A 26,701-nucleotide genomic window follows, 5' to 3' on the forward strand; every position below is an offset into this window, starting at 1 on the left:
TGCTGGCCAGTTGGGAGCAGCAATTTTTGATGGCTAAAAATACTTCTATTTTAAGTGTGACAACATTAAAATCAAGGCTTCTTGCATCATGTGTTGCATATCATGTCAAAGCTGTTGGTTCTTTCAGTCCAAGTTTTCTGTGTAGTTAGTAAGGCATTTTGTTTTGACCTTTATCAGTGTATTTTGTACTGCACGCCAGTTTCCGTGTTCCTATCTCCCATTTGTTCTGTTGTTCCTTTCTCTAAACCTCACTTTACATGAGGAAATGGTGTTACTTGTTGTGTCAGGTTGTTAAAACCTGCTGTGACAGAGAGAAAAACAGCTGGGCTCAGCTTCGCCCTCCCCCCTTGTTTTTATTCTCCTTTCTCTCTCCCTTCCACCAGACTCCCCCCTCCCACCACTGTCTTTGTGTGCTAGCTTCTTTCCCTTGAAGGGTTACCACCCAACAACCTGCTCTGGGCGCTCCTGATTGGTGGATTGCTTGTTCTGGGGGTGGGCCCATTGTCAGGCTTGCGAGAGCTTTACCAGTGGTGAGCCAGCTCTCAGCTGTCAGAGAACATTCTGTCTGAAGTGGAGGCACAAGCAGGATCTCTGTATTCTTTATCTGACGCTGCAGCTCTCGTCCAAACCTCAACATTTAAAGGACTTTCTGTGGCTTTCTGTTTCTACTCAGCTACAACAACTGCCAGACAAGGAGTTAAAAAAGAAGAAGATATCCACTAAAACTTGGCTTTTTTATTCTGTTTCTCTTCTATTTCCTCCTTGCTGTCTTAATGCCCACGGCGGTGTGGTCAGGACCAGAGGAGGATGGGTCCGGCTGTGGAGGCTCAGGCCCAGAAGGCCGTGGATGCAGAGCAAAAGCAGCAACAGCAGCAGCAGTGCTACATGGAGAAAGGGGTGATGCTTGAGCCTTTCCTACACCAAGTGGGGGGACATTGCTGCGTCCTGCGCCTCGGGGAGCAGACCATCTGCAAACCCCTCATCCCCCGCGAACATCAGTTCTACAAGAGCGTACCTGCAGCAATGAGGAAGTTTACCCCCCAGTATAGAGGTAATGCAAACTATCCTTCCTTCTCTAACCGGTGTTGTGTTATGCTGTGTTGTTATTCATCACTCTTTCTTTATTTCACTGCTCTATGTGCTTTTGTGAAAGTCAGGTGGGGAGATGATGCTTTGCAGGTTGTGTGTTAATTTCTTAGATTTAAAGGAAACAGAGCTCCCTGCTCCTGTTCAAGTGTTGTTTCCAGGTGCTTGTCAGCAGCATGTTTCAAACTGTGCCAGAGGACGGTGCTGCAGCTGCAGCTATAAGTGGGCCTCCTGCAAACATACCACCCGGTTGCGATGTCCTATTTGTAGGAGGCTGTACTAACACAGGTACGTCACCCATTTATTTTTCTGGCTGACAGCCAGCACGGTGAAAATGGTACCAAGTGAGATTCTCCCTCGCTTTGATCCCAAAATCCACCACTAGGTCATCTGCATCTGAAATGTCAACATTGGCAGACCTCCCCTAAACCTCCGGACGACTGTGGATTAGTCCACAAACCCAATGGTCACATCACCACCACACCCTTTTTAGGATCTTAAAAAATGAAGCACAGTAAGTGATGTTAGCAAACAGAGCGTGGTGGACTGATGGTTTAACATGTCACCTCTTAATGAGGGAAGCTGTATATCACTCACACAGATTTCTATAAGGTCTTCAGGTTTTTTATGCTTCAGTGCCATCAACATATTAGTTCACACAAATGTCTAATAGGATAAAATGATGACATTTAACTAACTTCACTGCGACATCATGATGTTTTGCAATAACACTTTTCTGGCCATTATGCAACGACATAACTCAGGAACAGAAAGTGTGATTGTGACCATATTTCACAGCTTTGTTCCCCTCTATTAACGTACCCAACAATAGACAAACAGCAGAACAAGAACAACAAAGCTTGACAAAGTAAAGTCAAATCAATTTTATTTTTATATCCCTATATCACAAATACGAAATGTGCCTTCACAAGCTGTACAGCAAACAACATCCTCTGTCCTTAGACCCTCGATTCATCTATATTCATTCCCTGGATGTTCACTGGTACAGGAGGAGATTGTTTGCACCTGCGAAAGTCCACCAACCAGCTTTTTGTTTTTTTTCCTGCGTCGATCTGGAGACAGTTCCGCTGGCAATAGCCCACAAAGTCTGTAATCCTCTATACAAATAGTCTCTAACTGAAGAATGCATGTTTCTTACTGGAAATCATTCACTGGAATCGTGCATATCAATATAGGGATAACGTCCATTTCGGCAAAAAATACACATAATACCTTTTATCACGACATCTATTATATGAGTCTGGACAGACATGGATGTAAATGCAACTTGACTAGTTGGCAAAAGCATACAACCGCGAGTTGTCATCTCTGCAAGATCCCCTTTTCAAAAACCTGTTATTCCCTTCCCTTGCTTTGCTTTAAATATTTTGAGGCATCGGTCCTGTCATTTCAGCGTTTTCACCTCTTCATACTTATTTTTTCACTTACATTCTCAGTCCTCCTCTCCTTCTCCTTCAACCATATTATTGGACACCGTGGGGAGGAAAGACTTTATGATGATGATATGTATGTTTATGATACAAACCTGTCCTGCTGACTGTTATTTGTTGTGCTCTCCATTCGTAGGTGAAGCCTGTAGACTAGCATATATTTTTTTCTGTGTACATTTACAGTGATGCTGTGTTTTTTCTGTATGGTATTTATGTATATTGCTCATCATCTGTGTGAGATTCAATTTTTGGCAAATAAACAGAAAATTAAATTATGCAGCCTTGTGTCATTTATGTCTGGCTATTATTTTCTCTGTGTTGCTATATGCATTTTAGCATTACTACTGAAGAGCATTGTTTGTTTTTTTGTATGGGTTTACACCATTAAAACCCAATGGCAGCACACTGATATTGATTGGTTGTTCTCTCATTCTGTCCTTTTCTGTGTTGCTTTTAGAGCTCAGTATCTCAGTCCCATCCTTTGTCGTGATTTTGTCCAGGTATTGTTAGGACAGATGTCTTAAAGAGATGTGGGTGTAGACACAAACTACTCTGTAAAGCAGCAGGTTGGGGATAAGAGATTCTTAGCACTTAAGAGCTTGTGTTATCTTGTCAGCTTTATTTAGCTTTGCTTCAGTATGAGAGACATATTATCTTCCCTGCTTCATGATCCAGATGCTTTTCTGTTTCCCTCTATGTTCGGCTCTCAGGTGTGGTGTCAGTGAGCTTCGAGGAGGACGAAGAAGGGAACCTTTGCCTGATTGCTTACCCCATCCAGAGTGACCCAGCAGATGATTTAGAAAACAAGGACCCCTCGGCCGACGGTGAGCCCAAATGCGAGATGCTGATGTGGGGGAAAATGATGGCATCCTGGCCGCTTGTGGACAGCGAAAATTACAGCAAAGATGGCAGAAGCCGCCATTCTTGTAAAGACCAGGACAAGAGGTAAAAGAAAAGAAAATGTCCCATCAAAAACAGCAGTACACTGTGGGCCAGTCACGATCTATTTACGATAATCTTTAGTTTTCCATGAATGGTAGAGCTGTAGTCTGTAGACTCACATTAATTGACAGATGACGCACACTTTAACTTACACATACAACCTTAGGCGTTACATACTGTGAGAGGCTGATTCTTGGCCTTGGCAGCCAGAGAGAGGCTTATATATCTACAATAGATGCATGTCTGCATATACACAAACACACTTAGTCAGCCCTGGCTTGGAATGGCAATACCGCCGTAAGGCTGATACTGATTGACGGCGAAATAAATGTTGAGATTGATTTTAAATGTTTTGGATGGATCATAGTAAGTGAAAGACACAACAGCATTGGTTTCCTCTTTACATCCAATATAACAGTTTATTACTGCCCTCTCTTTATACTCTAAGACCCACACACATACTTTACCGATACGATCCCAAGCAGATGCTGAGTTTGTTTTTTTCTTTCTTCTTTGTGCCTAAATCGAATGACTCTCTCTCCGTCTGCTGTCCAGTGTTAATAAGCTGGAGGAGGAGGCCGAGGTGCTCTACTACAGACTGGAGCGCAGTCACAGTAACGCTGTACCACAGCTCAAACACAACCCCTGGACCCAACAGCACCACCTGCAGAAGATGAAGGACAAAGCCATGCACTGCAACCAATACAGTATCCTTTCCTCTGACTGACAACTACACTGTTTTTTTGGCCCCTATTTTGATGAAATTCAGTATCACAGTGCATTAAGATTTAATGTCCAGAGGTTCAAGGCTAGAGGTCATGGTACGTGCATCAAGCCAACTGAGCCACCAGGACACCTTAACACCTGATGCAGCTGAAATGTATACATGATTGTCAGTGGCTCCAGCATGTAACCGGAGGGACTATACCTCCTACAATTTCTAGCTATCAATGTCTTTGTCTGGTGGAGTTGTGCTTCCAAAGCACTCCTATTAGCTACTTGATATTGAAGTGACTTGCCTCTACATACAGTATTGCATGGACTGTAGCATTTATGTGAATACAGTTAAAACTGTGGAGGGGGAAACTTAGATAGACACAGTTTTTTTTAATCTAACCTTGTTAAGCAGTTTTATGTTGTGAACTGATTAGTGTAAGAGATGGCCACATTTTTACGGCTCTTGCCTCCTTGACTCAGTTTACCAGAATTCCTCCTGCTGGAAAATCTGACGTGGCGGCACACGTTGCCGTGTGTGTTGGACCTGAAGATGGGCACGCAGCAGCATGGAGATGAGGTCCCCGAAGAGAAAAAAGCGAGGAAGATGCACAAGTGCCAGCAGAGTACAGCATCTGTTTTAGGAGTCTGCCTCTCTGGCATGCAGGTGAGCTTCACTGTTCATGGCTACATTTTTAAGGGACAGTTGGACATTTGGGAAACATCTCTGAAGTGCTGTAGTTATATTATATCTCAGTATTAATGAGACTATTGCTACTGTTCATTAACCATCCCTTGAATAAATCTGACTGCCATGTATTGTTATGGAATCTACTCTGCAACAAAAGTCTATGACCAATCAAAACAGTGGCTCTGTACATTTTGGAACACTTGTCCTTTTTTCATTCACTGCCGGGATTATTTAAGTAGAAACTAGAAAAAAAGACGCAAAACATTTGTTGTACAATTGACTGTTAATTATCTCTTTTACCTGGCCAGTCTAGTCCAGGTGAAACAAAGCCAATTTTAGGCACTTCTTTCAATATAGTCAAACAAATCTTGGGTGTTATAGAAGAAGTCACTATTCCCTCTGTACTTTTCCAACCCCTCTATGTCTCTCCATCCCTTCAGGTGTACCGGTGTGACACGGGCCAGCTGATGTTCATGAACAAGATCCATGGCCGCAGGCTGACTGTGTTGGGCTTCAAGGAGGCTTTGTTCCAATTCTTCCACAGCGGACGGCGTCTACGAAGTGAACTCTTCTCATCGGTGCTGTTCAGGCTCAGAGAGTTGCAAGCTGCCCTGGAAACCTGTGAATCCTATCGCTTCTACTCCAGCTCTCTGCTCATCATCTACGACGGAGCGCCCCACCAAAAACACACGGAGGATGGCCTCTCGGAAGAAGAAGAAGAGGATGAAGGTGAGGAGGTGGAGGCTGAACCAGAAATGGAGGAGGGTAAAGTAGCAGGTGCACTTGGTTTTCCTCGCAGGCCCTCCACGTCTAGCAATGACAGCACCAGTGGCGGGAGCTCAGGTGTCAGCCAGGCTCGCTTGTCCCTCTCAGACGCTCGTAGCCCCTTGGTGGATGTGAGAATGATAGATTTTGCCCACACCACCTGCAGACATTACCACGGGGACAGCGTGGTGTACGAGGGCCTGGACAGCGGCTACATCTTTGGTCTCCAGCACTTGATCACCATCATCTCCGAGCTGGAGAGCCACAGCACAGACTGAAGACTGACATGACACACACACACATTCAGACATAGATGCACAGTAACACAGAGGACAAAGAGGAGGACTTGACTACAGAGGCGGAGAGAGATTTCTCCTTTCCTCTTCAAACATAGACCTGGCCTGTGATTGGACCCAGTTCCTGGTTCTGCCGTTGGTGCTTCTCAATGTTCCTGTTGTTGTGTGTGTCCGTCTTTGGAATATGAAAGAGACCTGCACATAACATAAACCAGCCGTTTGACTGATGTAATCTCTATAAACAGATTCTGCATCTTATCCGTTGTCAGACTGATAGCCGATGGGTTCCCAGATTGTGACTGAGTGTAGTAATTTACCCGACGTCATCATTCTGTTTAACAAAGTTCACTGTTGGAACAAATGGGTAGGCAGCAATTAAAGAAGTTTGAAGTCTTGAGACAGATCCAGACGAAATATTTTCCTAATGTCCGATTCCAAAGAAGGTGTCAGCAATTTGTACGCACAAACACATCCTGTTGAACAAGTATGTGGTTGCACTGGTACAGGGTTATGAGAGAGAGCAGGAGTTGTATGAGTATGAGGACAGAGCCAATAGGAGGAGAGGTCGTGAGCCCACACCCTCCAGTCTTCTTTTTTGCCTGTTCTTTCAGCCATCCTTCTATCCCTGTTCATCTCCACTCAAAGAGACTATATTCATATAGGTATCAGGGACAGATGATATAGAGTTATTTCTTTATTTGACATGTTTCATAAAATAAACTAAAAGTTCAAAAAAGAATATGAATGAAGAGTACTACATTCCATGTTATTGATGTTATAATAATGATATTAATTAATATTGTTATTTGACATCTTTGGTACCTCTATCTTGTATGTATGTGTTGTCCACACTTTGTTGGCAAAGAAAATAAAGACACTGGTTTGTGTTAACATCTGTCTTCTTTCATATTTGATGTTATTTGTTGAAAAGGTCAGGAACTTTATCATCACTGGGTTAAAGAAAGAAACCACAGACTTGGCTAATTTATATGTGCAGCAATCAAATTTCATGTAAATATCCATGATGTGAGGTCGTCCCCTGGGTGTGTACAATTGATTGCTCTCTGAGCGCCAGCCAACACAAACACATGCTGACAGAATTATTAATGTCTCTACAAATACCCTGGAAAGTATGGGTCTGCATTCAGACCCACTCTCACTATCTGCTTTGCAGACAAATAACTGGAGCAAATGCTGTGGAGTGCAGCCAATACACAAGGTTCCCCCTGACATATATATAGACGTTTTTCCCTTAGTCTAGAATAATTTTATTTGTTGCAGAGATGTTAAAACAGAGACGGGTTGTTTTGGCAGGAGGAGGGGGATGACGACACCCTGGGCTGCCTCAGCCAGTCCCGGCCATCTCTTACCAGTCTGAGGCGGATAGCGAGGAATCGAACAATCTGCTCCAAGAGACACAGGCGCTGTGTCATGAGGAGTACCGACGGCCTGTGTGGAGAAGAGCTGTTAAGCAGACACAGGCTTGTGTCAACAGAAAGCACAAGCCACTCTCATCTGGAATGTACTGCTGCCATAGACATCCATCTGACACACACATTTCAAGTCATTTTGAAGTATACAGCACAATTTTATATTCATTCATTGTCATTTTTGTGGACATTTCAATCTGAATGCAACCCCCCATATTTCTCACCGCTAGCTGTGCAGACACTGTTTTTCTCAATAATGGCATTGGTTGACTGTCAACACATATGTTCTTTATATACTGTATGTTAGAGCTGGCTTATCTGTAATCCTGTGGTTGTTTAGGACAGTGCAATACAAGGTCAAAACATTTACTGTGACCCAGTAAAGGACAGACACTTTATTCTGTAAGAGTCTGGGTCGGGGCAGGGTTAGGGGGTGTTTATGAGCACATACTGTATTTGCACGCAACTTTTAGATGCAAATGTATGTTTAATATACTGCCAAAGTTCAGCTGCAGAGCCACAGTCAGTCCCTGAGGCAGTATAGATCTGATGTTCCTGTGCTGTGTGATTGCAGAGGGATGGAAAGATTGATAGATGAGAGGATGGAAAGATGACAAAGATAAGCTCTTCCATCTCAGCTGTACTGGGAAGAGGGGGGGGGGTCAGACAATGTTGCGTAACAGCCCCAGGATCAGTGGTCTGCTCTCAACCATCAATATGACCCCATTCTGCCATTGTATATGTAGGTATGTATGCAATGCACATAACACTGCACACACAGTACATCTCTGTTATTCTATATACCATGGAGCTTGCATGCCACTGTTTGACACACGTGTGCATGTGTGTCCTTGTAGCCCGATGCTTTGTGATGTGGAGCAGTTGCATAATGGTTAAAATCACTATGGCAACAGCAGGCTTTTCTGGGAATGAAATAGTGTCAAAGCTTTTTGGGTGACGAGAGTCCCAAAACATGAATAAACTATTTCACTACTCTACTCATTCATCAAGTCTGCTCCATCATTTCATGAGCATTTAGTCAGTGATTGTAAATTGTACATTCTTGCATAATGCACATTGTGGTGCACACTTCCATTCAAAGCACACAGTCCTATGATTGGTGCATGTTGTGTGAAAGACAACAATTACTTTGCGTCGCAAAAGTCATCCTTTGCCAACGGAAGTCCATGTCATGCATTATGCAAAATCAATTTCACTTGTTTGTTCACTTCCACCGACTCAATTCCTTTTCTGTCAGCAGTTCACTCACTCATTATCTGCAACAGGCTGAGGATTACTTATAACTGTGAAGCACTTTCACTTATTACACTGTGTCCTTAAATCTACCAACATCCTCTCTGTTTTTCATATGCTGATAGACACACACACACACACACACACACACACACACACACACATACAGAGATACAGCAGGAATATATGCTCCGGATAAATCAAGCACACTCCTTCATGAAGCTGCATTTGAGTGACAGCTGTGAATACACACAGGTGATGTCCATTTAACTAATTATGTCTTATAAACTGCAACATCAAGTCTCTGTCTCATAAAGTATCTCACAGTTACACTACCATGACTGGAGACTGTCAGCCTTGTTTCAGATAATTTTTGCCTTTATTTGGCAGCGTAATGTCAGTATGCTAACGTGCTAACAATGACAATGCTTGCTGTTTGTCCAGTCACAGAAGCAGAGAGAGGCAGAGAAATGGACGGCAAAAAGCAAGAGAGGAAAAAGCAAAGTGGAGCCGAGATGTAATTGGAGGGTTACATAACGGCGGCAGTGACGCTGTCAGCCAGGCGTCGGGCCTTGACCTTGCCTGAGGCCCCCGTCGTACTCACGGCATGCCGGGCCACTCTGTCAAACTAATTTACACTGACCTCTTAATTATACAATGAACCATCAGAGGCACAGATTTACTAAACACCGTCTTTATTCAAACTCACCCAAGAAGGTGAAATGAAGGAAGACTTTCTACCTTCTGGAATCACTCCATGGGTGTTACTCTGGCTCCCATTACACTATTCCACTGCCAGGACTCGATTGGATTAGTTGGCGATTGCAGTTTGGGTTTAGGCTTGAAAAATGGGAATACTATGAATACATAAAACCATTTTGAAACAGTTTTTAGTCATAAGTGGCTGTGCCTTCCAAATGGAGCCCCAGCTGTCCACAGTCTGACATGGTTTCAGTGATAGACAGGTGCCAGACATGGTGTTATGACAAGTTTATTATGAAATATGAAATTATTAAAGTGTATTAGGCTGTGTTATCCTTTTCAGATCATTAAAGCACAGCAGATTAAACAATCATATCTGGATGGCTCTGTGTTCATCAAAGCATGCATTTGATGAATTCAGAAATAGATTCCCAGCGAATAATAAAAACTTCTATTCAACATATCAAAGCAGAGGTTGACTGCTTTCCTTATGACCGACAGGAAGAAGTGTACAGTAGATCTCGAACAGACTGTTCAACACTCTGTGAAAAGCAGAGACATGGAGGGGGTTTGTGTGGTATTTGCTTTCTCTCACCTGTTAGCTCACAGCTCTGTGGTCATTATGTAACCACATGAACAAACATTTCTTTATCTGAGGGCAGATGTGCTGGCTCCCAACCATCCTCCCCCTTCTTTGTGTGTGTGCTTGTGTTTTATGTGGGTGATTGTGACGAGAATAGGTCCAGAAAATTTAGACTGATTAGATGTACAGTTGTCTGAAAGCTCCGATCATTGTGGTGCTATCTTGTCATCATTATGGGTCAGTGGCTATGTGTGCCACCAGCACTTTGCAGCCAAAGGTGCTCACCGCCATTCAATACCACAATCACTGACCTAGAGCTTCACAACTAAACCAAAGTGGTGAAATATTCTCATTATAATAGCCATACGCACAAACAGCCTCTCTACACTCAATCTACATCATCTAAATGTAATTTGTTTTTCTTCGTTTCCATCTAATAGAATACCACTCGCACACACACAGAGCTAACTTTCACCAAAGGAACAACACTGAGCCCTAGTGGTGAGAGCGTCTCAGGAGAAATAATAGCGTTAAAGAAGAAAATTTGATTGCTTCTCAAATAACTTTATTAGAACCGCATGTATTATGAATGTTTGCAGAACACTCCAAAAAGCCCACTAAAATGTTACACAGTACATTTATTGTCATTATACAACGGGGTTAAGTAACATTGTAGTCCTATTTTGCTGCACAACAAAAACAAAAGCACACAAAACAACTACAAAATAACAAATATTCGGGCACAGGAAGTTTTCTTATACAGCCGGTTGAGAGCTTTTTAACCAGGATGCAGATATTCTTTCATCTTAAAACACTGAACTGCTAAGACTTTTTTTTTTTTACAGTAAATACATTTTAATAAAATATTACAGTAAACTTTTTACAGTCTTTTTTGCATACATACTATGCCAACGCAGTAGCCTACTCCACAGCCACACTTATTCTAAGTAATATTAATATTATTTATTATTGTTGTGGTGTATGTTGTATGCACATATATTATCATAGTATAGGGTTAATAGGCGAATGCAAGCGAGCAGCAGAAGAGTGGTGGTTATAAGTCCATGACAGTTTGTATCATATCTCTTCTGCAAGATTTGCAGGTATGTCACTTGTCGGTTCTCGTCCAGTCCTGATCCCGAGAGGCTCTTTATTTATGGGGAAGCATATCAGAGCAGCTGATGAGTCCGGAGCATGGCGCCCTCTGGAGGATGGAAGACCTCTGTGTCATATGAGGTTACCTTTATATATGTTAACAATTTAAATCGGGCGTTTTCTGGATTTGTTCATCTCCTTTAAATAACGTGTCTTCATAGACACGACTGCACACACACCACGCATATGTGCGCGCGTGCAGCTGTGTGATTCATGTGTGATGGGTGTGCGCGTGTCTCGGAGAAGTGACGTGTGTTAGCGGCTTGTCTGGTGACGTGTCTCTACTGCTCTCTCTTTTCTCGCGGAGAGGCTGGATGGAACCACACTGCTGACTCCACTGAGCACTCAAACCCGGTACCAGTAAACACGACAGGAGTCGGTCTAAAAGGACACCATGGGGAGTACGTGACATTCTTCTCTTGTAGACACGTTGTCAAAAAAAAAAAAAGCCTGCTGTCTTTTTTGTTTTTTAAATCTCGGAACTATAACGGACATAATGCTCTCGTCGGCAAGCTAACCTTGAATAGGTTAACGTTGAACGTTAGCTAGCTTATACCGAGAGCTAATTTAAAGCTTTTATTCAAATCAAATTCCGTCTCAACTGGATTAAGTAACGTTTGCTTCATAGTCTGAGCCCATTACGAGCTCCCTGCCTTCCTCTTTACAATAGGTTGCAGAAGCTTCCTGTTTTTAAAGTGATTTGCTCACTCGTTTTGTGATTTAATGCTAGATAGCATCACGCTAGCTCTATGGGCTGTTCAGGATCGTTCCATGAAAAGACAGATTTGATGTTGGTTTCTTCTCCTTTCTTCTGTATGATCACGTTTGTAGATTGTGCCAAAGTGACTAGTCGTGTACCAGATAAAATAATTGAGTAGAATCTGTTAAATCGCTTCCTGTCAAAGACAATTTCAGTTATTGAAACAGCTGATCGGCACCAACACGAAACATTCAGCAGCAACGAGCCCCGCAAACGGTTTAAAAAACGACTCACTGGATACTAGTTACTCCAACCTTTGTTAAAGTCTATTCGTTTGTGTATCCAGATGTTGCTGCATTGGCCAGGTGACCGCTGGCAGCTGTACACCTGAGGGGTTTAGTGATGACGTAGCATCTAATGCAACATGCTGAAACAAGAGACCAGTAGCTTTATGATGACACTGTGTGTGATACTGCGACCGTGTAGTATTGCAGTATTACTCATGTTTTAAAATCTCTTTCTGCAGTTAAGTTTTTGGAGGTCATCAAGCCGTTCTGTGCGGTCTTGCCAGAAATTCAGAAACCAGAAAGAAAGGTACGTAAATTTCCTGTTAACATATATAATTACATTGCATCATGTCTGCACGGTGCATATATGAATGACGTGCTCATTTTTTTTAATCCTCGCAGATTCAATTTAGAGAAAAAGTACTATGGACCGCCATCACACTATTCATCTTCCTGGTGTGCTGCCAGGTTAGTATCTGTTGATGACGAGCAACCTACTGGTTCTGTTAGGGGTGATACTGGTTTGTGACACTGTTTTACATCTTTTTTTTTTTCTTGATCTAGATTCCTCTTTTTGGCATCATGTCTTCAGATTCAGCAGATCCTTTCTACTGGATGAGAGTAATCCTGGCGTCCAACAGAGGTGCTTGATTTGTTTAACAGGGTTAATCACTTCTTTTATGTCCTGTGCAGCTCCAATAAATAGAAATAATCTTAATGTTTGACATAATCTCATTATCACAAGTCAAAGGTCATCAGATAAAGGCCCTTATGCATTGTTTCTGGTGTTGCTGCTGTTTTTGACACTACTGCTGTTCACCTCCAGGTACTCTGATGGAGCTGGGCATCTCACCCATTGTCACCTCAGGCCTTATCATGCAGCTGCTGGCTGGTGCCAAGATCATTGAGGTGGGAGACACTCCTAAGGACAGAGCCCTTTTCAATGGAGCTCAGAAATGTAGGTGTACTTGCTCACTACATTTGCTATTTTTAGACCTCGTCACATGCCTTTTGAAACTGATGATTTTTTAAAATTAGCTTTTGAAGATGGCACACACTGTTTATTGTTTAGTAACATCAGCTGTCCCTGCAAGATTGCCAATTGCAAATCATTTTTTTTCTGTCTTTTTGCAGTGTTTGGAATGATCATCACCATTGGACAGGCCATTGTATATGTTATGACTGGCATGTATGGAGACCCTTCAGAGATGGGTGCTGGTATATGCTTGCTCATCATCATTCAGGTTAATACAAACCCGCTGCTGCTCTCCTGCCTTCACTTTGTATCTGGAAACCGACTCTGTGTATGAAATTGTGTTTTATATAAAACAAGGGGTTGAATATAAAACATGTTAGCTCTTGTGCAGTACGTGTGTTCCTTTACATTATTTTCAAATTAATTTACAAATATCTTACAAATTAAGATGAAATTGTAATCGTCTCCCTTCGTGGGGGAGGCAGAATATTTGAAAATTCAAACCCTGACATGTTGATTTTGACTCTTATAATGTTTTGCTGTTTTGAAAAGCTGGCCGTCTGCCTGATTCGGCTCAATACAAAACCTCTTGTCCGTTCCTTCAGCTCTTTGTTGCCGGTCTGATTGTCCTGCTGCTGGATGAGCTGCTCCAGAAGGGCTATGGTCTGGGCTCTGGAATCTCTCTCTTCATCGCAACCAACATCTGTGAGACAATCGTTTGGAAGGCCTTCAGCCCCACCACTGTCAACACTGGCAGAGGTACGAACACATCTCAAAGCCAAGTGATGATAAATGAGAGACATCATCTGTATTATAACTGCTAACCCCGTGACTCCTGTTGTTTATCCAGGTACTGAGTTTGAGGGAGCCATCATTGCTCTATTTCATCTTCTGGCCACCCGCACAGACAAGGTGCGTGCCCTGAGAGAGGGCTTCTACAGACAAAACCTGCCTAACCTCATGAACCTCATCGCCACCGTCTTTGTGTTTGCAGTGGTCATATACTTCCAGGTAAGCCGGCAACACCAACTAACTACAGTGTCTTACCTGCTGTTGTTGCACTAAAGGAATTTGGACGACATGTTTTGAAGCAGATTATCAGCTTACTGATCAGCACACTTTGTTACCTCACCAGGGCTTCAGGGTGGACCTGCCCATAAAATCAGCGCGCTACCGTGGTCAATACAACACCTATCCCATCAAACTGTTCTACACCTCCAACATTCCCATCATCCTGCAGTCTGCCCTGGTCTCCAATCTCTACGTCATTTCTCAGATGCTCTCGACGCGTTTCAGCGGCAACTTCCTCGTCAACCTCCTGGGAACCTGGTCTGTAAGTATTTAATGGGTGCTCCGCCTCCAGCACTTATGGTCTCAGTCTTTTGCGACACATTTGCAGACCATTAGATTGTATCAAGGAGTCTTAGTTATTGTCATGAAGAGGATCCGTCAGGTTCTGTCTCTTGTGATCTATTTAAGTCATGGACGATCAGCATCTTACGATCAAAATCTTGTTTTGTTCAGGACGCCACAAGTGGTGGACCAGCTCGGGCCTACCCAGTGGCCGGTCTCTGCTACTACCTTTCTCCTCCAGAGTCGTTTGGTTCTGTCCTAGACGACCCGGTTCACGCCGGTATCTACATTGTCTTCATGCTCGGTTCCTGCGCCTTCTTCTCCAAGACCTGGATTGAGGTCTCAGGATCCTCTGCCAAAGATGTAAGTCTTTGTTTGTACAAGCATTTCCTCCTTGCCTCGCGTTAGTCCCGCATGAAATTAACCTGTTTATATCACTTTGTGCGTCTCAGGTGGCGAAGCAGCTGAAGGAGCAGCAGATGGTAATGAGGGGACACAGAGAGACCTCGATGGTGCATGAGCTTAACAGGTACAAAGCAAACAGAGTCTCGGGTTTCATGTTTGCTACTTGCAGCACATTGAAAGTTGTCCTCCAGAATATGTATGTATTTATAATGCATTCACTCCTCACAGGTATATCCCCACAGCTGCTGCCTTTGGTGGCCTCTGCATAGGAGGGCTGTCTGTCATGGCGGACTTCCTGGGTGCCATCGGTTCGGGTACAGGAATCCTCTTGGCTGTGACCATCATCTACCAGTACTTTGAAATCTTTGTGAAGGAGCAGAGCGAAGTGGGCAGCATGGGAGCACTGCTTTTCTAGGAAAAACACCAACCTTCTGACACACATCAGACACAAAGCATCCCCCCCCCATTTTTATTTTGCAAATCGCACAAACTACATTTTGCTGCTGGGATAGGTAATCTTTCTCCGCCACCTTGTGTTTTCCATCGTTACCTCTCCAGCATGTCAATGCTGTGAAAACCTTTATACTTTGAGCACAGCATTGTGCGTCTTCAGTCCTTTTACTCCAATAGCTATTACCCATCTCTCTGCAGGCTGCCTCTGTACCCACTGACTGTCTTTATCAGCTGAAGAATGCCTACACGCACATGCGTGTGAGGTGCTGTCTTTGACTTACCTCAGGCATTGTTCATTGCAGCATGTTCAAGGAACACTAAGACGGCGATGACGAGTTAGTGCTTATTTCAAGCTGAAAGCACTGCCTGGACATTTCGGGGGAAATGAAAGAAAACCATGTCGTGTTCATCAAAAGTAGCAATCAGGCTTGAGGTTTCTGGGGGCCCATAGTAGGATGTGAAAAGTATAAATATGCTTGTACTCCTAAATAGGGTTCTTGTAATCTCAGACAAGCTGTCTGTGGTTTTTATTTACCTTTTATTTTAAATGACAGACTATGTTTATATTCACTCTGGTCTTATGTAGGGCAAAGTGTTTGTCCTCAAAGGAAAGTGTTTGTCAGTATCGTCATGCTCTTTTATTCCCAGACTGAATCGCTGCACAATACTGCCGAGATGGTCGGGATGAGGGTGGGTTTGATAGGGATGAAAAGGGGTTTCATTTTGGTTTTTACTTTATGTAACAAACATAATTGTGTTATTAAAAAAAAAAAAACAGGATATTTTTTTTTTTTTTTTTCCAACATACTTGAACATTTTGTTTTGATTCCTATTGTCTCGTCCTTGCATGTTCTGTGACCACGACAGAATATTATTTGTGGGGGACATCATTAATAGTGGCATAGAATTGTGTTGGCGCACATCATTGATAGGTAAAGCTGAATATGACACTAAAGGGAAGTAAAACAATCTTAGAGCAACAGGCTACGACATACTTATTAACTTACTAGGGCTGTTAGTCTGATCTAGAGATGAGACCAGTTTATGTCCCATGAGTTGATTTATAACTAGTAGTTTAATTCAGTTACTGTAACTACAAATCACTTAACTTCCACTTGAGGTCACTGTATGAGGTTTAAGATCAACTTGTTTCACATAGTAAAGAGTAAAATATACTCTATAACCAGGTGAGGGGTTGCTATTCAAACTGTATATGCCAGTCCATTACTACTGGCAACCTTCTCACATTACATTCAGTGTTTGTATTAAATGTTGCTTAACAGAGCTCTAATGTGACAATGAAAATGAGGATAAATAAGAGATGAATTGCCTTCCAGACAAACCAGAAGTACAGCTACCCATTACTACTTACTACTACTAGATATCCTATGATTTGAAGAATGAGAGTCACCAAACATAAGTTGAGGCTATGCATTAATGACTATTTAATTAGGTGATCAGTAAGAATACGTTTAGGTTATTTAACAGTTTGTTTTATTTCTTTTAGTTTACCATTTTGTCCCCGATACACTCTGCTAGCTCTTTACATGGAAGCTTGCAGCACATTAGACTGTGGGCTGTGTGAGCGTGGATACCACCTGTAGTTTGCCGTGCACACCTCTGTGGCAGAAATGAATCACCTCCCGAGGGAGTGACGGACAACAACACACCGTTTCCCGTGATCGCTTTCGTAGTAGAGGGGTAAATGTATAGGCGTTCAGGTTAACTCATCACTCACAGGTCATATGACTAATAGAACCAAATAGGAAGCACGAGGCAACTCTGTAGGTCCAAATTATAATCTGACATTATTGTTAAATCTATTTGTAAATTCAGTTTATTTAGTTTAGTTTCACTTTTTTTAAAGAATGATATATATAAACACCTATACATGTCTTGTAGTATGAATTAAATAGAAAACATTTACAACCTGTTTTAAGGTAGTTCTTGTGTTCATACGTATATATATATATTTTTTAAAGGACCTTGTGACGTCATTACGGTGCGCCCACATGTGACCGGAGGGTCAGAGGCGTAACGGGGATGTCGGACGCCGGTTAGCTTTTCAAATGAGATCCTTGCAGTTGCCAAGTAGCCTTAAATTCCTCTCACACTGGTCATCTTTTACCGCAGCGGGCGACGGACAAAAGCACCGGAAGGAATGTCGTACTGCAAGCAGGAGGGTAATGTCAATTTTTCTTTCGTTAATTTTTAAACTCCATGACGTCCAATGCCATCGAGCGAGCCACCATGCTAGGCTAACGTACAGTAGGTTAGCTACATGGCTAGCGACGAGGAAAGCAACAGTACAGGCATGTTTATGATAGGCTCTGGCATTGTGATGACAAAGTAACACTGTTCGCTGCTCTTATTTAACGTAACGTCAAGTCGCAAATTGGGAGAACCGGTTAGCTCTGGTCCTGACCGTCCTGTTGGAGCAGGTTAAGTCGAAGAGCTACTGTCAAAGTGCGCTGTTAGGGGTCACTGTCAACCAAATAGTACAGCTATATTCTCCAGGACCAAGGGTACTTCTCAAGTCTCTTAATTGCATCCCCGTTTCCTTCGCTTGCGTCCTTTCCTTGCGTCTCAGTCCCTCCCACCAGGGATGTATGGAGGAAACCATGCGAGGAGAGAGGAACGAGGAAATATGTTTTAAGAGACATGAGACGTCCTTTCCTCAGTTGCGTCACGTGAAGCGACGTCTGTTTCTGATGAAGGTGGCTGATGATCACAGCTGGATCAGTTGTCAGTCGGCTTTAACAGCTGGAGAGACTTGATAAGTTTGTGTCTGTTCACATGATCACTGTACTTAATAATAGTAATTAATAATACTAATGACTAATAAAGACACAGTTATCATCAGTGTAGAGGTGTTTCTCTCTGTAGTCTGTTAACAAACTGTGTTCTGTTTATAAGAACGGGATCGATTTCTACCAGCGGAATGCGATCGTCTTATTTATGAATTATTTGCGTCTGTACGTTTTGAAATTGTGACTGTGGCGTCATTATTAAATAACCCAGAGTATGATTATTGTTTCTCTTAAATGATAAAACTCATCAAACACTCAGGAATGATGTAAAAAGTGTTTAATCTCTCCAGCTCTCTCTGACTTTAATTGTATTCATAATAAAAGTTATTGAGGGAAATATCAGATCATGAAAACACAAATCTTTCTAATAAATGAAGTTCTAATAAAAGTTGTTTGTGGTCCTTTTTGTTCAGTCTACAATGAACATATATTTAAACCAGATGTTGAATCAGAAACCTAATCAAATATAAAGCTTGAGTTTATTCTGTGATCCGTCTTCACTCTGGTATGAAACTCTAGTCAGTCGGATCGGCTGCAGCGTCCAATCACATAACTGATGAACAATGAGGGGGCGTGTCGGCTGTTAAAAGACTTCCTGGAAGTCTGTTCTCGTGGTTCCTCGCTCATGGCTCCTCCGAGGTCCCTCCTCCATCCTCCATCCTCGCTCCTCCAAGCTAAATAAGAGCTTTGGGACGGCCGTCAATATGACGGCGCAGAAACAACTTCCGGTTCAAGCGAGGATCGAGGAAACGACAATTAAGAGACTTGAGAAGTACCCCAGGTCTTCTGCTTGTCTGTAACCCATGATGTTTTCCTTGCTTGTGTTTTTTGTCAATGAAGGTAAAGACCGCATCATCTTTGTGACCAAGGAGGACCACGAGGCTCCCAGCAACGCTGAGCTCATTGCAGATGACCCCAATGATCCTTATGAGGAGCAGGGTTAGTCATTTAGTGGAAACAGTGGGCCTGACTGTCAAACATTCCTTACCGCCACAAAGGTATTCTAACTTGATCCTGTTTCTTCAGGTCTGATCCTGCCGAATGGTGACGTCAACTGGAACTGTCCGTGCCTGGGCGGCATGTCCAGCGGACCGTGCGGCTCTCAGTTCAAAGAGGCCTTTTCCTGCTTCCACTACAGTACGGAAGAGGTGAAGGGCTCCGAGTGCATCGACAACTTCCGCAACATGCAAGAGTGCATGCAGAGGTACCCCGAGCTCTATCCTCAGGATGAAGATAAAGAAAGCTCCTCCCAAGCAGAGTCCGGCTCTGGTTCCGTCTCCACCGACCCGACCGAGGGCTCCGCCTTACCCCCTGAAACTGACTCTACCACAGCCGCCTCAACATCCGAGTCTGCCGTCTCGCCTGACAGCCCGTCACTCACAGACAACCAGACCGCCAGCTAAGGCCGGTCACCCGAGCTTCTGTGTGCAAGCACTGCCCAGCATAACTGACTCTCCACGTCAGAGCTGTGACACCCGTGGGCAATAGTTGCAGGCCATCGGAGAAGGACTTTGTGACGGCAGAGAAACGTAGCGTTTGTACAAGAGTTTAGGCTGCTTTGTTTGCTGAGCAATCAAAAAACATTGAATAATATGATTTAATGACAGCTGGCCAAGCTGTTCGCTGCAGGGACATTAATTGAAAGACTTTATATGCAATTGGAATTTAATTTACTGCGTGTCAATCAGAATAGCTTGTTTGTTAGCGTTCAATATGTGTGTTGTTTGACAGATCTAAACCGTAATCACTGGATTTTTGTTATTTGAGCAATGCTCAGCTTAGGAATTCACATTTTTGACTCTTACTATGACGTAACCGTTAATCTCTTTGCTTTGCATCATTTGAGAGACCAACAAGCAGGTAATTGGTAAGAAAACAAGGCTACTGTTTCGGCTTCTGAGATGTTTTTAGTTGTGTTTTTTGACATCTTGTAGAAACTTCAGGGGTCTCATCTCACCGCATATGAACAACGGTCGTCATATTTCCTAATTGACTGTATCTGTTCTAGACCAAAGTGGTGTTTTGGCACATTCAACTGTCACTGTGTAAATGTTCTTGTTGTCTTCTGTGTAGAGTCTGCAGTTGGATGCTGTGGTCACTATTCACTGACATTCAGGCCTTAAAAGACTTGATCGATATTTCTCAGACATGTCCAGATTAAAACTATAATCAAAGTATTTCAATTTAACTTTTCCGTTTGTTCTTGAGGCACCAATGCCCTCGTATGTCAGTAATGTTCATCTTTACACGTTGAAAGTCTGAGATTTTCTCTCTGAAGTTGCCCAGAATATTTACAAGTTGACGACAATAAGACAGAACCACACCATCATATTTACAGCTTTAACTTATCTCATTATATTGCCTGTATATTAGTAATTTATAGTTTCATTTCATTGAATCCAAATTATTTTCAAAATGTATTATATTTACCATTTACAACAAAAGTTTTAAATACAAGTAATGCAACCCAACTAGACATTCAAAGAGCTAAAGCTCAAGGGTTTTGTGCTTCTTATATTTTCTGTATGATAACAACTTAAAGACATTGAAGAAGATATTTGTTGGACTTAACAAATCCAGGAATTCATTTGTCTTTTGTGTTGCACACTCGCACGTTGTGAGTACCTTTCTTCAATGTTCTGAGCGAGAACGATCATGAGTTTGACTCTTTGATAACGTCCTTATGACGCAGCATATTGTCCAGCGACTTTCAGTCTTTTTTCTGAATTGTCCACAGTCTGAAATTTCCTTAAGAAATCCTCTGAAGCCAGTTCTGCTTTTTTTGGATCTCTATTCACGTACATCCATTCCTCAGACCCTCTGATATAATTAGTCCGAGTCGGGGTGTCCATGGGACCACCACACTCTGCATGGTGACCAGTAGACGGCCTGTCCCGGCCTCCTCTGGGCCTGCCAGCAGGTACTCCATACCTGGTGGAAAAAGGTAAGACATTGTCAATGGACCTAATCTTATTACAAATCTATCTCTTTGGTGTTCGCTCTTTTGTGTCAATGTTTGTTCACCTTAAATATTCATCTTTTAATGCTGAAAGTCTCTTCAAGAATACTTTGAACTGACCAGTGCGGTGCTTCGGGTACCACATCACAAATTCATTTTCTTTGTATTGCTTCAAACTCACCTTACCTGGGTTTAGAATAGGACAGGTGCAGCCGCGGCTGGTCCAGGACAGAGGATAGATGCTGATGGTCCCTAAGTAGAGTGCCACATTGCCTGATCGAAGGACTTTGCAAACTTTGACCTGCACTTCTGCGTGGCTGCCTTTGTCGTGAGCAGACAGCACACTGGCCTTGATCACTGTCATGACCACACAATAAAAACGATAAGACAGAGACAGTATTTTAAAGCAAGTATGGATAACACCTTATTAAACAAGTGACAATTGCTCATCATTTCTTACCATAATCATATTTGATCTTACAGAGGTCAGACACACTTCTCAGCTTTTTCTCCTTACAGCTACACTTTCCTGTGTACAGATGTTGAGTTATATGCCAATCCACTTATATCTCCATAATTACACTGCAGGATTCCACAATTGTAAGCCTTGCAATGCAGATGAACGTCAAAGTACTACTCACCTGTGTAATGCAGAGCAGAGACCGCAAGCTCCTTCGACCACTGTACCTCTTCTTCTATCGTGAACATGTGATCCAGATCAGGGATTTTTCCACCAATGGGCACATTGAACACCTGGTTATTTGAGGAGCTGCAAAAGTGGAATTGAACTCATCGGGTTAAGGTTCATTGTTAATAGTTACATTTTAGGTTCTGTGTTCAGGTGTAAATGATTTGGTTGAATTAAGCATACATGGCTAACCTGTCCAGACACTGCCCAGTGGTTGGATCACAGCTGTGAGGGCATGTGCAGCGTTTACAGCCCTCCTCTCCAAAACCCCAATAGCCAGGCAGGCAGTGGCTGCAGCTCTTGCTGCCTACACCAGATTTGCAGTGGCACTGCCCGCTTCTAGGGTGGCACCAGGGTCCCTCCTCTCCTGGACGAGTAGGCAAAGAGCCCTGTGGATCACACCAGCAGCCTGAGGAACAGAGACACAGATACCGTTGTGTATGCTGCTCAAACATTTGTTTTTATTTCTCTTATTCTATTTACAAACATATGCCAGCAGATGGAGCTCTACAACATTATGATTCCTTTTAATTTCATCCACAAACATCCCACAGGGGTCAAATCAACCATTAAACCTTTATTTTGCTTTTCTGTCTGTCTGAAAACATATTAGCCAATCCCACACCAGAGCAAGTGAAGCCCCCCCCCCCCCCCCAGTTCTGAGTCTCTTACGTGTGCAGGCGTGGGGGGAGTTGAGGGGCAGCAATGGGTGGCGGTGGTGGCCGGGGCGACAGCGCTTGCACCTGCGCCCAACAGTGTTGTGTCTGCAGTCATCACAAACGCCCCCACTGATGCCACTGGAGGAAAGCCATGCCCGCTGAGAGAAGTGGCAGCTATCTGCGTGACCGTGACACTGGCACTCTGAAGTCACACAGCGGTGTGTGTGTGACGTCAGTGAGGACACCAGGGAGGGGAGAAGAGAGAAAGGGAACATTAGGTCTAGCGCTGATTCCCTAACAGGTGTTAGGTGTTTCCCTAATTAACCGAAGGCCTTTCCCTAACTAAACTGGGTGACAAGTGAATCAAAAGTCTGTTCTGTATATGTAGTGTACTTGTATACTATAGGCAACTATATATCTAGTGTTGTAGAAATGATTTGCATCCTTGCTGACATTGACAATACAGAAATAAATGTAAAGAGTAGACTGGAAAGGTAAACCAGGGTCCAAGCAGCCAGAAGCAAAGGTGCACTGACCACATGTGATGAGCAATATGAGGCCATCTCTGAATAGGTCTTAAAAAGACCCTTTAACATGTTTTTGTTTGTATGTCTGGGGTCTGATCTAAAAATGAAACGTCTTGAAAAAGTATGAAAATCATTGCTCTTCTAAAAACGTCTTGAGTATGTATTTGAAACACTGCTATGTGGTGCCTTAAAAAATAAATGAATATTTAATTCACTTTAAAGCTCTTCTCTGGCCTTTTCTTTCTCAGCAAGATGAGTATCGTGCAGTCCTGTTTGTGGTCACTTACTCTGGCATGGGTTGGACTCCCCGCTGCTGCTGTTGGCAGACCTCCAGGGACGATCATTGTAGAGCGGGGCACACTTCTCACAGTGATCCCCCGCTGTGTGGTGAGTACATAGGCACCTACCAGGCACCTGGAAAAAAACGCATCTTGTTCTGCTCAGTTACTTCACCTACACCAGCAAATGTTACAAACACCTGCAGTCTGGGGAGAGCTATAAAATAGATCCAGGCAGGTGGTGTAAAGAGAAAATCACTGGCAAATTTTCCATCAGTAAGTACATTGTACATCTGGACCTAACTTCCTGACATGTGTGTTATACAAGACTGCAATAGAAAACAGGCGAGTGCAAAAACTGATACACACTTTCTCTCGTGATGGTTTTTCTTTTATAGCCGTTCTTTTACTTTTCATGTACCTACACACACAGGACAAATCCACTCACCATGTTACTGTCCTGGCTTGTGTCTTGACTGCTGTTGTATGGTACACAGTACTCCGCATGTCCATGGCACAGGCAGGTCCCTCTGGCCAGTAAAGTATAAATAGCATAAGGTGCCGAAGCTGGGCTTTCTCTGGTGGATGTTGAATTCAGAGCTGAGGCTGTGGGGCTTGTCAACTCCGCAGGGGGATTTAGAGGTGCAGGACAGGTCTGAGCTTTTAGCAGTCTGATGCGGAGATTAGTGAGCGTGAGGCGGACGAGGGCCTCTGGACTGTAAGGGTCCAGTCTTTTAACACTGCTGGGGTCAAGTGTCCGTATTATTACCTGGAAGGAGAGCACCAATCAGCACTGAATCAAACATTGTGGATATGCCAAAAGAAAATACGCTGCATCTTTGTGCATATTCTCTTACCTCCCCCCCGCTGCAGGGTGTAGGGCTGGTATAACGGGATGTACACAAAGAGCCTGGCTGAGTAAAATCATCAGGCAAACCAAACTCCATGCTGCAATTGTGCGCAAATAGCTTAAGAGCTTCCCAGGTCTTTCCAAAGTCAGCGGAACGCTCAATGGCCATGGCAGCAGGCCGCGGTGACCTGAACACCAAAACTACATGGGACAGACAGAAGTGTGCTTCCAGGTCCAACCGGATCTCATCCTGCTGCTGGTTGGCGGTGCCTGCACCTGATGCCCACCAGGTATCCGGATGCAAGAAAGGGTCGTCAGTCATGTGAGCAGATGGGTGGGTGTCCTCGGGGCAGGGGAGGTGGGGGTTCACCGGAGGATTTGGGCAAGGACTGTGGTGGAAGGAGCTGTTCCCACAGCAGCTTGAGTGGGTGAAGAGGGTCCTGCCACTAGCCAAGTTCCCGATTGGTGGGCTACATGCATGGTCCACACACCTGGAGACTGACACAGAGGGGGATGGAGAGGCAGCAGAACACAAACAGGTATTCAGATCACTGCTTTTACAGTATAGCTGGTGACAGAAACATCTTCAAAAAAGAACAAGCACTTCCCAGCACTGACGTCATGGACAAAACCTCCTCATTGTGTTTGTCATGAATATTTAATTTGCCTGACCACTGTGCCACTGCTGCTTGCTCTGATGTGAAACACAATCCCGCTCTTTCCTCATTAGCATTAAAACTATCACGTTACATGCAATGGCAAGACACAATCATGCAGGTAGGCTAATAGGTATATGGCCTTTACTTTACTTTTGGGTCAGCGAAACTTAAGCAAACACAATGAAGAACTCACGTAAGACATCATTAGGTCATCAATTTCATAGCAATGTAACGCATGCTGAGTTATCATACGGTCTGCCCAATCATTAACATAGCCTAACCATAAAAACGAAAAGTTCAGCCACACTGATGCAGGACTTAGAGGAAGAGGAGCAACAGATATGATGATGATGATGCACCTCACCTGCTCCGCTCCTCGTTAGAGCCAAAAACAGCCAACAAAGCGCCACCAGCATCTGATGCCAAGCATCTCTCCCAAGCACATTAGGCACTCTCATCCTTGTTTCTGCTGCGTTTACAACATACATGGTGTGACAAACACCTTCCAGCAGAGATTGGTCCCAACATTATGTACAGCCTGACAAACGGCCAAAGCGCATTTTCTTGCCAATTACGCAATGCGCAAAGCATACAGATGATTCCAATGAGTATTTTCCCGGTATCCTTCTGGGAACAATGTGGGGGCGAAAAAATCCTTCATAAAGTTCAATGCATCCTCAGTAACAGCTAGTGCGTCTCTCTGACAGAAGTGGATTCTGCGCCCCCAATGCAGCCAAAGATGGACGGGATGGATCATTGGTCAGTCAAGAATGAACGCTCCATATTTGACGTAACAACGAAATATTACTTAATTAAGATTTGATAGAGGTTTGTCGTCATCCTTTTTGCGCAACAAAAAGTGTCTAAACGATGAAAATGATGTATCCAATACTAGGCTAATTAATAAACGTATATGTTTTAATTAATTCACAGTCGATCTGAGAGTTCCGAGTCGCAGCGAGTTCCAGCGCTCTGCGCGTTTACGCACAGGAGAGGAGTGTGTGCTCTATTTATCCATGGTCCTCCCCGCCCACACACACGCACGCACACACACACGGTGAGGACGTTGTACCGCAACAACGCTAAACCAAAACTACCCTGGATGGAGAAGATGTATTTTTTCTCAACTCTGGCCGACTTTCATCCATTTGGGATTCTGCGAAAAAATCGTGTGCAGAGGACAGACAGGGCTCGTCAACGCAGTTAATGTGAACCAGCCGCACAGCCAGCTAAGCCAGGTCCCTCCACTAACCAGGGCCTCGTAATGGACCGAGGAAATTTGTTTATCTGCTTCTGCTATTCTGTTTTTCAGCTGTAGTGATTCCAATTTACAGGTCTCTTTGAAGTCTAGCAGGAAGAAACCTGAGAAGAGAGACACAAATAGTCCTCAGTGCAGTATTTGCAGCTTGATGGGGCATTGTGGCACCAAAATAATGTGACAGCTTGGAGTTTAATGCAAATGACTTGAACATGAAAAGGGTCTTTCTCCCATCTGTCTGCCTGACTGGATAGATTACTCTGCCATTATTCATTATAGCCCTGGATAGTGAACACATCTGATATATGACAGTCATTCATTTTAAATTCATTTTAACAACACACATCAGGAAATCTTGAGTCTTTTGCTATATTCCCTCCCTTAGAGAATAAACACCATGTCGCTTCAGTTTTATGGCTCAGCTTCAAATGGGGCTCAGAACATTGGAATGGCCGCCCAGAATTGGATTGGTTTCCATAAATGTCTCTAATACCATGCAAATTCTTTACAGACCCGCCTGCTTGCTTTTCCCCACGAATGGAGAGTGAAAACAAAATTACCAAGGAATGCCATATGGACAATGTTTGCTCTGACAGAAAATACAATATGATGTTTATGAACAGCCAGCAGTGGGTTACTCACATCATCACTTTGTCCCAGTCATCAAACCCTATTAATCTGACATTCATCCATCTGTGTTGATTTTAAATGTATCTCCCTGTTAAAGTTTTCATTTCCTTTTCCACAGTCTCTGAACTCCAGTAGTACAT

General features: G+C 43.4%; 4 protein-coding genes across 6 annotated transcripts; 3 read left to right on the forward strand and 1 right to left on the reverse strand.

Moving 5' to 3' along the window:
• Positions 1 to 524: 524 nt before the first annotated feature.
• On the forward strand, positions 525 to 6,836 carry LOC116387509 (inositol hexakisphosphate kinase 2-like). The gene is made up of 5 exons (XM_031854690.1): positions 525 to 1,051; positions 3,248 to 3,482; positions 4,035 to 4,186; positions 4,685 to 4,860; positions 5,325 to 6,836. The coding sequence occupies exons 1-5, from the start codon at positions 808 to 810 to the stop codon at positions 5,925 to 5,927; spliced, it is 1,410 nt and encodes a 469-aa protein (XP_031710550.1). The 5' UTR covers positions 525 to 807; the 3' UTR covers positions 5,928 to 6,836.
• Positions 6,837 to 11,351: 4,515 nt separating this feature from the next.
• Positions 11,352 to 16,018, forward strand: LOC116386912 (protein transport protein Sec61 subunit alpha). Its single transcript, XM_031853510.1, has 12 exons — positions 11,352 to 11,470; positions 12,296 to 12,363; positions 12,459 to 12,524; positions 12,621 to 12,699; positions 12,883 to 13,014; positions 13,191 to 13,300; positions 13,638 to 13,791; positions 13,883 to 14,043; positions 14,168 to 14,365; positions 14,557 to 14,748; positions 14,838 to 14,914; positions 15,019 to 16,018. The coding sequence occupies exons 1-12, from the start codon at positions 11,464 to 11,466 to the stop codon at positions 15,203 to 15,205; spliced, it is 1,431 nt and encodes a 476-aa protein (XP_031709370.1). The 5' UTR covers positions 11,352 to 11,463; the 3' UTR covers positions 15,206 to 16,018.
• A 1,250-nt stretch (positions 16,019 to 17,268) lies between these two features.
• chchd4a (coiled-coil-helix-coiled-coil-helix domain containing 4a) lies at positions 17,269 to 20,230 on the forward strand. Of its 2 annotated transcripts, XM_031843569.1 has the most exons (3): positions 17,269 to 17,426; positions 18,894 to 18,992; positions 19,080 to 20,230. In XM_031843569.1, the coding sequence occupies exons 1-3, from the start codon at positions 17,405 to 17,407 to the stop codon at positions 19,454 to 19,456; spliced, it is 498 nt and encodes a 165-aa protein (XP_031699429.1). In that variant the 5' UTR covers positions 17,269 to 17,404; the 3' UTR covers positions 19,457 to 20,230. The 2 variants fall into 2 exon arrangements, with proteins under 2 accessions (XP_031699429.1, XP_031699345.1); XM_031843485.1 differs by lacking the exon at positions 17,269 to 17,426 and having other exon boundaries at positions 18,779 to 18,992.
• A 48-nt stretch (positions 20,231 to 20,278) lies between these two features.
• Positions 20,279 to 25,637, reverse strand: LOC116381240 (netrin-4). Of its 2 annotated transcripts, none has more exons than XM_031843268.1 (10): positions 25,038 to 25,637; positions 24,022 to 24,512; positions 23,613 to 23,933; positions 23,174 to 23,300; positions 22,373 to 22,561; positions 21,893 to 22,109; positions 21,654 to 21,781; positions 21,473 to 21,541; positions 21,199 to 21,369; positions 20,279 to 20,984 (listed from the first exon to the last, which is right to left on the reverse strand). In XM_031843268.1, the coding sequence occupies exons 1-10, from the start codon at positions 25,159 to 25,161 to the stop codon at positions 20,848 to 20,850; spliced, it is 1,974 nt and encodes a 657-aa protein (XP_031699128.1). In that variant the 5' UTR covers positions 25,162 to 25,637; the 3' UTR covers positions 20,279 to 20,847. The 2 variants fall into 2 exon arrangements, with proteins under 2 accessions (XP_031699128.1, XP_031699217.1); XM_031843357.1 differs by having other exon boundaries at positions 21,194 to 21,369.
• Positions 25,638 to 26,701: the final 1,064 nt, after the last annotated feature.

Source organism: Anarrhichthys ocellatus, unplaced genomic scaffold (assembly GCF_004355925.1).
Source record: "Anarrhichthys ocellatus isolate YVR2014 unplaced genomic scaffold, GSC_Weel_1.0 scaffold1, whole genome shotgun sequence".
Classification (NCBI taxonomy): domain Eukaryota; kingdom Metazoa; phylum Chordata; class Actinopteri; order Perciformes; family Anarhichadidae; genus Anarrhichthys; species Anarrhichthys ocellatus.

What these genes read in the sequence shown, in the direction of transcription:
- LOC116386912 (XM_031853510.1), top strand. An exon ending in GCTTGCTCATCATCATTCAG is followed by an intron (nt 13,301 to 13,637) that starts GTTAATACAAAC and finishes CCGTTCCTTCAG; the next exon opens with CTCTTTGTTGCCGGTCTGAT. An exon ending in ACCTCCTGGGAACCTGGTCT is followed by an intron (nt 14,366 to 14,556) that starts GTAAGTATTTAA and finishes TGTTTTGTTCAG; the next exon opens with GACGCCACAAGTGGTGGACC.
- LOC116381240 (XM_031843268.1), bottom strand. Translation starts at nt 25,161, where the DNA reads ATGTATGTTGTAAACGCAGCAGAAACAAGGATGAGAGTGCCTAATGTG. An exon ending in CAAGCCAGGACAGTAACATG is followed by an intron (nt 23,301 to 23,612) that starts GTGAGTGGATTT and finishes GTTTTTTTCCAG; the next exon opens with GTGCCTGGTAGGTGCCTATG. An exon ending in GGAGTCCAACCCATGCCAGA is followed by an intron (nt 22,562 to 23,173) that starts GTAAGTGACCAC and finishes GTGTGACTTCAG; the next exon opens with AGTGCCAGTGTCACGGTCAC.
- chchd4a (XM_031843485.1), top strand. Translation starts at nt 18,857, where the DNA reads ATGATGTTTTCCTTGCTTGTGTTTTTTGTCAATGAAGGTAAAGACCGC. An exon ending in TGATCCTTATGAGGAGCAGG is followed by an intron (nt 18,993 to 19,079) that starts GTTAGTCATTTA and finishes CTGTTTCTTCAG; the next exon opens with GTCTGATCCTGCCGAATGGT.
- LOC116387509 (XM_031854690.1), top strand. Translation starts at nt 808, where the DNA reads ATGGGTCCGGCTGTGGAGGCTCAGGCCCAGAAGGCCGTGGATGCAGAG. An exon ending in GTTTACCCCCCAGTATAGAG is followed by an intron (nt 1,052 to 3,247) that starts GTAATGCAAACT and finishes TTCGGCTCTCAG; the next exon opens with GTGTGGTGTCAGTGAGCTTC. An exon ending in TGTAAAGACCAGGACAAGAG is followed by an intron (nt 3,483 to 4,034) that starts GTAAAAGAAAAG and finishes TCTGCTGTCCAG; the next exon opens with TGTTAATAAGCTGGAGGAGG.